This window comes from Tinamus guttatus, unplaced genomic scaffold (assembly GCF_059628265.1).
Source record: "Tinamus guttatus ecotype Peru unplaced genomic scaffold, ASM5962826v1 Tinamus_guttatus_pri_ptg001770l, whole genome shotgun sequence".
In the NCBI taxonomy this organism is placed as follows: Eukaryota; Metazoa; Chordata; class Aves; order Tinamiformes; family Tinamidae; genus Tinamus; species Tinamus guttatus.
The window spans coordinates 383-11161 of record NW_028290304.1 but is presented as its reverse complement, the minus strand read 5'-3'; the positions used below and the strand labels follow the sequence as shown (position 1 = coordinate 11161).

Genomic DNA, 10779 nt, shown 5'->3' with positions numbered 1-10779 from the left:
CCCATCGCCCCGCCCCTTCCGGCAGGTGCGCGCGCTGGTGTCGCAGCTGCGGGGCCGGGTGGCGCGCGAGGCCCTGCGCTCCGAGTTCCGCCAGTGCCTGGACGAGCAGCGGCGGCGGCGGGAGGAGCCCCCGGCGCCCATCGAGGTGACACCCGGGGACACCCCCGGGGACCCCCCGTCAACCCCCCCCCGGGACCCGCCCCCACGGGAATCCCCGTGGGGACCCCCCCCCCTCCCATCAACCCCCCCACCCCCCCCCCCGGGAATCCCCCCCGGGAATCCCCATGGGGACCCCCCCCATCAACCCCCCCCCGGGAATCCCCATGGGGACCCCCCCCATCAACCCCCCCCCGGGACCCGCCCCCACGGGGAATCCTCGTGGGGACCCGCCCTGGGAATCTCCCTCTGACCCGCCCTGGGGACCCCCCCCCATCACCCCCCCCGTCGGGGATCCCCTCCCCCCTGGGGGAACCCCCCCCCCCCGCCCCCCCCGGAATCCTCTCCTGACCCCCCCGTGGGACCCCCCATCACCCCCCCCCCCGCGGGAATCCCCTCCTGACACCCCCCGCGGGCCCCCCCCTCCAGAACCCCCCCCCCTTCAGGGAACCCCGGGACTCTGAACCCCCCCCCCCCACCCCCCCCCCCATGGACTCCCCCATAGCCCCCCCCCCCATCCTGGGTCCCCCCCTGCCCCTTTCTGGACCCCCCCCCCCCCGGGACCCCCATCCCGTGACCCCCCCCCGTGACCCCCCCCGGTGCCCCCCCCCCCATTTCCCCCCCCCCCAGGTGTGGACGGACCTGGCCGAGGCCCTGGGGGGGCGGCTGGAAGGGGCCGCGGCCGCCGCCTTCTCCCAGGTAGGGAACGGGGGGGGGGGGAAATGGGGGGGGGTCCGGTGTCCCCCCCTCACCCGCCCCCCCCCCCCGCAGGTGCTGACGGTGGCGGGGCGGAGCCGGGGGGGCCCGGCCCCCCCCCCGAGCTGCCGTGGACTTGGGGCGTCTCTACGGGCACCTGGCGCTGCTGGCGCGGGAGGCCCCGCCCCCCCGCCGCCCCGCCCCGCCGGTGAGCCCCGCCCCCCGTGACGTCCCCCCCCACAGGCGGGCGGGGGGGGGGGTCCCTGGGGAACAGTCGGTGTCGGCTCCGGGTGACATCAGATGGGGGGGTGACATCAGAGGGGGCTGATGACGTCACAGGGAGCTGGGAATTGGTGACAAGGGGGGGTCATGGGATAACCCCCCCCCCCCAGCAGTGACACAGGCTGCGGGGGGGGGACATAGGGGACATGGCGGGTGACAAGAAGAGAGGACATGGGGACATGGCGGGTGACAAGGAGGGGACATGGGACATGGTGGGTGACAAGGAGGGGGGAACATGGGGACATGGCGGGTGACAAGGAGGTGACATGGGGACATGGCGGGTGACAAGGAGGGGGGGACATGGGACATGGCGGGTGACAAGGAGGGGGGACATGGGGACATGGCGGGTGACAAGGAGGGGGGATAAGTGACAAGGGCTGTGGAGGGGGGGACATGGGGACATGGGTGACAAGGAGGGGACACGGCCACCCCCACCCGGGGGGGTCCCTCTCACCCGTCCCCCCCCCAGAGGCGGCCGTCCTGCTGGCCCTGCTGGCCGCGCTGCCCCCCCCAGCTGCCCCTGCTGGACCGGGGGGCCCTGGGGCGTCACCTGCGCGGGGCCTTCGCGGCCCTGGCGGCCCCCCGGGACAAGGGGGGACCCCCCCGATGACGTCACAACTGCTGGGGACACCCCCCGGGACAAGGGGGGACCCCCCGATGACGTCATCGCTCCCCGGGACACGGGGGGACCCCCCGATGACGTCACGACTGCTGGGGACACCCCCCGGGTCGCGGGGGGACCCCCCGATGACATCACCGCCCCCCGGGACAACCCCCCGGGACAAGGGGGGACCCCCCCGATGACGTCATCGCTCCCCGGGACACGGGGGGACCCCCCGATGACGTCACCGCCCCCCGGGACAAGGGGGGACCCCCGGGTGACGTCACCGCCCCCCGGGACGCGGGGACCCCCCTGGATGACGTCACGGCCCCCAGGGAGACCCCTCAGGACACGGGGGGACCCCTGGATGACGTCACAGCTGCTGGGGACGCCCCCCGGAACAAGGAGACCCCCTCGGATGACGTCACTGCCCCCGAGGACACCCCCGGCAACAAGGGGACCCCCCTGGATGACGTCACTGCCCCCGGGGACACCCCCGGGACAAGGGGACCCCCCCAGATGACGTCACCCACCCTGGGGACACCCCTGAGCACAAGGAGGCCCCCTCAGATGACGTCACCGCCCTCGGGGACACCCCCCGGGACCAGGACACGCCCCCGCGTGACGTCAGCAGCCCCCCCTGGGCCGCCCTGGGGCTCTGTCCCCTCAACCTCTTCCTGGTCCCGCTGCGGCTCCTGGCGCGGCCGCCCCCCCGCGCCCCCCCCGCGCACCGGAAATAAAGCGATGACCCCCCCGCCCCCCCGCGTCGCTCTTTGTCACTCGTGGGGGGGCACGTGGGGACACGGGGGGGGCGGAGCCTCCGCGGGAGGGCGGGGTCAGCGCGGCGGCGCCACACCCCCCCGCGCACACGTGACCGCCAGGCTCCGCCCCTGCCGCGCGGCGCATGCGCGATCGCCGCTCCCTCCCCGCGCGTGCGCGGCGTACGGCGGCCGCGCAGGGACACGCCGGGCCAAGATGGCGGCGGCCGCGGCGTCCTCGGCGGCGGCGGCCGGGAGCAACGGGCCGGGATGGAGGTGGACGCGGCAGGTACCGCCCCGCCCCCACCGAACACCCCCCCTCCACCGGAAATGCCCGCCCCCCCGCCCCGGGGCCGCCCCGCCATGGGCGCCGCCATCGCTCCCCCCCCCCCCACCCCGCCCATAGCCCCCTCGCTCTGGACACGCCCCCCCCCCCCCCCGCGGGGTTTAGGCCACGCCCTCTGCTCCCCGCCCCACCCCTGACTCTGACCACGCCCCCTCCCGTAAGCGGGCGTGTCCCGCCCGGCCGCCCCGCCCCTCCGGCGCTGTAAGCCCCGCCCCCGCTCTCCGCCCCGCCCCCCTGCTCTCTGCCCCGCCTCCCTGCTCCCCACCCCAACCCACCTGGCCACCGCCCAACTCACCTGACCCCGCCCCCGATTCGGCCACGCCCAATTATCCTTTTGGGGGAGTGGGCGGGGTCCCACCTGGCCACGCCCCCTTCCCCACCTATGCGATCTCCCCGCCCCCTACCGCCAGGCCACACCCCCATGCCCTGTGGCCACGCCCACCACCCGCCGCTCCTCCCTCGTCCCCTATTTTTTGGGGGGGGGGCGGGGGACCTTGCCCCGCGCATGCCTCTCCCCGCGGAGGCCCCGCCCCTCGCATGCTCCGCCCCGCCCCCCGCGGTGGCCCCGCCCTTCCCAAGCCCCGCCCCCCGCTGTGGTCCCGCCCCTCCAAGCCCCGCCCCGCGGAGGCCCCTCCCCTGACTCCGCCCCCCGCAGCGCCCTCGGTCATGGCGCGGGGGTCACGGGCAGCGTCTGGGTGGCCCCGCCCCTCCCAAGCCCCGCCCTTCCCAAGCCCCGCCCCCTCCGGGCCCCGCCCCCTCCCAAGCCCCTCCCCTGACTCCGCCCCCCGCAGCGCCCTCGGTCATGGCCGCGGGGGTCACGGGCAGCGTCTCGGTGGCCCCGCCCCGCGAGGCCCCGCCCCTGACTCCGCCCCCCGCAGCGCCCTCGGTCATGGCCGCGGGGGTCACGGGCAGCGTCTCGGTGGCCCCCGCCCCTCGCAGGCCCCGCCCCTGACTCCGCCCCCCGCAGCGCCCTCGGTCATGGCCGCGGGGGGTCACGGGCAGCGTCTCGGTGGCCCCGCCCCGCGGAGCCCCGCCCCCCCCAAGCCCCGCCCCTGACTCCGCCCCCTCCCGCAGCGCCCTCGGTCATGGCCGCCGGGGTCACGGGCAGCGTCTCGGTGGCCCCGCCCCGCGAGGCCCCCCCCCCCAAGCCCCGCCCCTGACTCCGCCCCCTCCCGCAGCGCCCTCGGTCATGGCCGCGGGGGTCACGGGCAGCGTCTGGGTGGCCCCGCCCCTCCCAAGCCCCGCCCCGCGGAGGCCCCGCCCCCCTCGCAGGCCCCGCCCCTGACTCCGCCCCCCGCAGCGCCCTCGGTCATGGCCGCCGGGGTGACGGGCAGCGTCTGGGTGGCCCCGCCCCCACGGAGGCCCCGCCCTTCCCAAGCCCCGCCCCCTCCGGGCCCCGCCCCCTCGCAGGCCCCGCCCCTGACTCCGCCCCCCGCAGCGCCCTCGGTCATGGCCGCCGGGGTGACGGGCAGCGTCTCGGTGGCCCCGCCCCCACGGAGGCCCCGCCCTTCCCAAGCCCCGCCCCGCGGAGGCCCCGCCCCCTCGCAGGCCCCGCCCCTGACTCCGCCCCCCGCAGCGCCCTCGGTCATGGCCGCGGGGGTCACGGGCAGCGTCTCGGTGGCCCCGCCCCCCTCGCAGGCCCCGCCCCTGACTCCGCCCCCTCCCGCAGCGCCCTCGGTCATGGCCGCCGGGGTGACGGGCAGCGTCTCGGTCGCTCTGCACCCCCTGGTCATCCTCAACATCTCCGACCACTGGATCCGCATGCGCTGCCAGGAGGGGCGGCCGGGACAAGGTACCCACGGGGGGCCGAGGGTCCCCGAACGGCCGCGAACGTCCCCAAATGGCCCTGAGTGTCCCCGAGGGTCACCGAGTGTCCCCGAACAGCCACGAACGTCCCCGAATGGCCATGAACGGCTCTGAGGGTCCCCATGTGTCCCCAAACGGCCGTGAACGTCCCCAAGGGTCCCCGAGTGTCCCCGAATGGCCCTGAGTGTCCCCAAGGGTCCCTGAACAGCCATGAACGTCCCCAAATGGCCATGACCGGCCCTGAGGGTCCCCAAGCGGCCCCGCCTGTCCCTGAATGGCCATGAACGTCCCCGAACGGCCCTGGATGTTCCTAAGTGTCTCTGAATGTCCCCAAACATCCCCAAGTGTCCCCGAGGGTCCCCAAATGGCCATGAACATTCCCAAACGGCCATGAACGTCCGCGAGCGTCCCCAAATGTCCCTGAGTGTCGCCAAATGTCCCCAAGCATCCCAAAATGTCCCTGGATGTTCCCGAGTGTCCCCGAACACCCCCGAGTGTCCCCGAATGTCCCCACGTGTCCCCTCCACAGCCGCTCCTCGCTGCCCCATGGCTCCCTGGCCAGGTCTCCCTGTCCCCTTGTTGGGTCCCCGTGTCCCCAGGCTGGTCCCAGTGTCCCCAAGGGCTCCAGGGCCGGTCCTGGTGTCCCAGGGCCATGGGACCGGGTCCAGTGTCCCCTGGTTGGGTCCTATTGTACCCAGGGGCTGTCCCAGTGTCACCGGGGGGGGGGGGGGGAGGGGGGCTCATGTCCCCGTGTCCTTGCTCTGAACGGGGTGTCCCCACGGTGTCCCCACGGTGTCCTCATAGCCCCACACTGATCACGGTGTCCCCATGTCCCCGCAGTGATCGGGGTGCTCATCGGGCGCCAGGAGGGCCGCAACATCGAGGTCACCAACGCGATCCCCATGTCCCCATGGTGTCCCCACGGTGTCCCCATGTCCCCATGATGTCCCCATGGTGTCCCCACGTCCCCACACTGTCCCCGCAGTGATCGGGGCGCTCATCGGGCGCCAGGAGGGCCGCAACATCGAGGTCACCACCTCGATCCCTGTGTCCCCATGGTGTCCCCACGCTGTCCCCATGTCCCCATGGTGTCCCCATGTCCCCGCGGTGTCCCCATGGTGTCCCCATGTCCCCACGGTGTCCCCGCAGTGATCGGGGCGCTCATCGGGCGCCAGGAGGGCCGCAACATCGAGGTCACCAACTCGATCCGTGTGTCCCCATGGTGTCCCCATGTCCCCGTGGTGTCCTCATGGTGTCCCCACGGTGTCCCCATGTCCCCACGCTGTCCCCATGGTGTCCCCACGTCCCCACGTTGTCCCCGCAGTGATCGGGGCGCTCATCGGGCGCCAGGAGGGCCGCAACATCGAGGTCACCAACGCGATCCCCGTGTCCCCATGGTGTCCCCACGGTGTCCCCATGTCCCCACACTGTCCCCACGTCCCCACGTTGTCCCCGCAGTGATCGGGGCGCTCATCGGGCGCCAGGAGGGCCGCAACATCGAGGTCACCAACTCGTTTGAGCTCTTGGCCCACGCGGTCGACGGCCACGTCCTGGTGGACAAGGAGTACTACTACACCAAGGAGGAGCAGTGTGGGTGACATGGGTGTCCCCAAGTGTCCCCAGGGTGTCCCCGAGGGTCCCCAGGGTGTCCCCAGGGTCCTGGTGGACAAGGAGTACTACTACACCAAGGAGGAGCAGTGTGGGTGACAGTGTCACACGGGTGTCCCCAAGTGTCCCCAGGGTGTCCCCAAGTGTCCCCGAGGGTCCCCAGGGTGTCCCCAGTGTCCCCAGGGTGTCCCCAGGATCCTGGTGGACAAGGAGTACTACTACACCAAGGAGGAGCAGTGTGGGTGACATGGGTGTCCCCAAGTGTCCCTAAGGCTCCCCAGGGTGTCCCCAGGTGTCCCCAGGGTGTCCCCAGGGTCCTGGTGGACAAGGAGTACTACTACACCAAGGAGGAGCAGTGTGGGTGACATTGGGGTCCCCAAGTGTCCCCAAGGGTCCCCAGGGTGTCCCCAGGGTCCTGGTGGACAAGGAGTACTGCTACACCAAGGAGGAGCAGTGTGGGTGACACCGTGACACTGGGTGTCCCCAAGTGTCCCCAGGGTGTCCCCAAGTGTCCCCGAGGGTCCCCAGGGTGTCCCCGAGTGTCCCCAGTGTCCCCAAGCGTCCCCAAGGAGTACTACTACACCAAGGAGGAGCAGTGTGGGTGACACCGGTGTCCCTGGGTGTCCCTGGGTGTCCTTGGGTGTCTCCAAGTGCCCCCCAGGGTCACCGACTGTCCCTGGGTGTCCCCCAGGGTCCCTGGGCATCCCCAGGTGTCCCTGAATGCCCCCAAGTGCCTCCAAGTGTCCCTGGGTGTCCCCGGGCATCCCTGAGTGTCCCTGAGTGTCCCTGGATGTCCCAAGGGGTCCCCCAGGTGTCCCCGAGTGTCCCCAGGTGTCCCCAGGGTCCCCACAGGCTCCTGATGGGCGGGGGGGGGGGCGGAGCCACCAGCACGTGGGAGGGGCCTCAGTTGCCCCGGGGGGGGGGGGGTTTAGGGGCCTGGGGGGTTTTAGAGGGTTTGGGGGGGGTTGGGGGGGTTTAGGGACCTGGGGGGGGTTTAGGGGGCCTGGGGGGGAACCTGGGGGGTTCAGGGGGCCGGGGGGGGTGTAGGGGGTTTGGGGGGGGGTTAGGGGGCCTGGGGGAGTTTAGGGGGTTTAGGGGTGTTTAGGAGGCCTGGGGGGTTGTAGGGGATTGGGGAGGGGGGTGGAGGGGGGGGGGTTTAAGGGCCTGGGGGAGGTTTATGGGACCCGGGGGGGGTCTAGGGGCCCTGGGGGGTTTTTAGGGGTCCTGGGGGGTTTTAATGGGTCCTGGGGGGGTTCCGGGGTCCCGGGGGGTCCCGGGCCCCCCCTGAGCCCCCCCCAGTCAAGCAGGTGTTCAAGGAGCTGGAGTTCCTGGGCTGGTACACGACGGGGGGGCCGCCCGACGCCTCCGACATCCACGTGCACAAACAGGTCCGGGGGGGGGATTGGGGGGGGGGGGCAGCCCTTGGGGGGGGGGGGGCAGCCCCGGAGCCCCCCCCACCTCACCCCCCCCCGCCCCCCCCCCAGGTGTGTGAGATCATCGAGAGCCCCCTGTTCCTCAAGCTGAACCCCATGACGAAACACACGGACGTGAGCGGGGGGGGACGGGGGGGCGGGGGGGGAGACCCCCCCCACACCCGACTGAGCCCCCCCCCCCCCCCCGACCCCCCCAAACAGCTCCCGGTCAGCGTGTTCGAGTCCGTCATCGACATCATCAACGGGGAGGTGACGTGGGGACACCAAGGGGGGGGACAATGGGGACACCGGGGGGACATTGGGGTCTGGGAGGGACATTGGGGGGTCATTGGGGATACCCGGGGGTTCATTGGGGTCTGGGGGGGGGTCACTGGGGTCTGGGGGTGTCATGGGGGCCCGGGGGGGCCATTGCGGTCTGGGGGGGGGGTCATCGGGGTCCCAGGGGGTCACTGGGGACACCGGGGGGTCCTGGGGGTGTCATGGGGGCCCGGGGGTTCATTGGGGTCTGGGGGGGGGGGTCATTGGGGTCCCAGGGGGGTCATTGGGGTCCTGGGGGGGTCATGGTGGTCTGGGGGGGGGGTTCATTGGGGTCTGGTAGGGGGGTCACTGGGATCTGGGGGGTCATGGGGGTCTGGGGGGGACACTGGGGGGGTCATTGGGGTCCCGGGGGGGTCATTGGGGTCTGGGGGTTCATTGGGGTCCCAGGGGGGTCATTCTGGTCCCAGGGGGGGTCATTGGGGTCCTGGGGGGGTTCATTGGGGTCTAAGGGGGGTCATTGGGGTCCCGGGGGGGGGTCATTGGGGTCTGGGGGGTTCATTGGGGTCCCAGGGGGGTCATTCTGGTCCCAGGGGGGGTCATTGGGGTCCTGGGGGGTTCATTGGGGTCTAAGGGGGGTCATTGGGGTCTGGGGGGTTCATTGGGGTCCAGGGGGGGTCATTCTGGTCCCAGGGGGGTCATTGGGGACACCGGGGGGGTCACTGGGGACACCGGGGGGGTCATTCTGGTGATGTGCCCCGCCCCCCCAGGCCACCATGCTGTTTGCCGAGCTGACCTACACGTTGGCCACCGAGGAGGCCGAGCGCATCGGGGTTGACCACGTGGCCAGGATGACGGCGACCGGCAGCGGGGAGAACTCCACAGGTCGGCGCGGGGACGGGGGGACAACCGGGGGGACAGAGAGGGGACAATGGGGACAGCCAGGGGACAACGAGGGGGACAGAGCGGGGACAACCGGGGGACAGAGAGGGGACAATGGGGACAGCCAGGGGACAACGAGGGGGACACAGTGGGGACAACCGGGGGATGATGGGGACAACTGGGGGGACAGAGCGGGGACAACGAGGGAGACAGAGCGGGGACAACCGGGGGGACAATGGGGACAACCCGGGGGACAACGACGGAGACGGAGCGGGGACAACTGGAGGGATGATGGGGACAATCAGGGAGACAGAGCGGGGACAACATGGGGACAATGGGGACAACCAGGGGGACAACGAGGGGGACAGAGCGGGGACAACATGGGGACGACATGGGGGGATGATGGAGACAACCAGGGGGACAGTGTGGGGACAACATGGGGACAATGGGGACAACCAGCGGGTGGCACACCCGGACAACTGGGGGGACAGAATGGGGACAATGTGGGGACAACGGAGGGGACAACGGGGGGACAGAATGGGGACAACCGGGGGGAACGACTGGGGAAATGCCCCAGGGACAATGTGGGGACAATGCGGGGACAGCCGTGAGGGCAGCATGGGAACAATGTGGGGACAACCAGGGGGACAATGCGGCAAGGGGGACATCAAGAGGGGACAACGGGCTGTGCTGGGAACCCTGGGGCCACGGGAGCCGGGGCCAGCGGGGCCGGGGGACACATGGGGACACCTGGGGACACGTGGGGACACGCGGGGACCCCGGGCCGCGTCCCGAGCGTCCCCGTCCCCGTCCCCGCGCAGTGGCCGAGCACCTCATTGCCCAGCACAGCGCCATCAAGATGCTGCACAGCCGCGTCAAGCTCATCCTGGAGTACGTGAGGGCCTCGGAGGCCGGTGAGCGCCGGGGGACACCGTGGGGACACCCGGGGACACCGTGGGGACACCCCGGTGACACCCTGGGGACACCCCGTGACACCCTGGGGACACCCTGTGACACCCCGGGGACACCCGGTGACACCCCGGGGACACCCGGTGACATCCTGGGGACACCCCGGGGACACCCCAGGAACACCTGGTGACACCCCGGGGACACCCTGGGGACACCCCGGTGACACCCTGTGACATCCTGGGGACACCCGGTGACACCCTGGGGACACCCCGGGGACACCCGGTGACACGCCAGTGACACCCGGTGACACCCGGTGACACCCTGGGGACACCCCGGGGACACCCTGGGGACACCCTGTGACATCCTGGGGACACCCGGTGACACCCGGTGACACCCTGGGGACACTGCATCCCCCCTGCCCAGGGGACGTCCCCTTCAACCACGAGATCCTGCGCGAGGCCTACGCCCTGTGTCACTGCCTGCCCGTGCTGAGCACCGACAAGTTCAAGACGGATTTCTACGACGTGAGTTGGGGACACGGGGGGGACACGGGGGGGACAGGGGGACACGGCGGGTGACAGCCACTCTCCCCCATTGCAGCAATGCAACGACGTGGGGCTCATGGCCTATCTGGGCACCATCACCAAGACCTGCAACACCATGAACCAGTTCGTGAACAAGTTCAACGTCCTCTACGACCGCCAGGGCATCGGGCGCCGCATGCGGGGGCTCTTCTTCTAGGGACCCCCTTCCCGGGCAATAAACGGCTCCGGGGGTGACGCTTTGTCCCTGTCCCTTGGTGGGGGGGACAGCAGGGGACGGGGGGGACCGGGCGCCAAAGGGCAGAGAAAGGATGGAGAGAAAGGCTGAAGAAAGGCGGTTTTATTGCTAAAAACAACGGGGAGGTGACACGGGCGGCACATGAAGGTGACATGTGGGCATGGGGTGTCACACAAGGAGGACACAGGTATCACACGAAGGTGACACAGGTGTCACACGAAGGTGACATGCGTGTCACCCGAAGGTGACACGGAATCGGGGGCGTCA

The 10779-nt window shown here is 71.7% G+C and overlaps 2 protein-coding genes across 2 annotated transcripts; both read left to right on the top strand.

The window, feature by feature from the left end:
• Positions 1-13: 13 nt before the first annotated feature.
• Positions 14-2475, top strand: SNAPC2 (small nuclear RNA activating complex polypeptide 2; the record flags this gene model as incomplete). The annotated part of the gene is made up of 4 exons (XM_088539503.1): positions 14-145; positions 787-855; positions 928-936; positions 2344-2475. Coding segments are annotated over 4 exons (342 nt in total), but the record flags the coding sequence as incomplete, so codon positions are not given.
• A 213-nt stretch (positions 2476-2688) lies between these two features.
• LOC148590076 (COP9 signalosome complex subunit 6-like) lies at positions 2689-10475 on the top strand. Its single transcript, XM_088539505.1, is given in 11 exon segments — positions 2689-2756; positions 2759-2782; positions 4509-4631; positions 6104-6235; positions 7553-7641; positions 7738-7800; positions 7888-7935; positions 8712-8826; positions 9645-9737; positions 10156-10256; positions 10333-10475. Coding segments are annotated over 11 exon segments (975 nt in total). The 5' UTR covers positions 2689-2710; the 3' UTR covers positions 10474-10475.
• Positions 10476-10779: the final 304 nt, after the last annotated feature.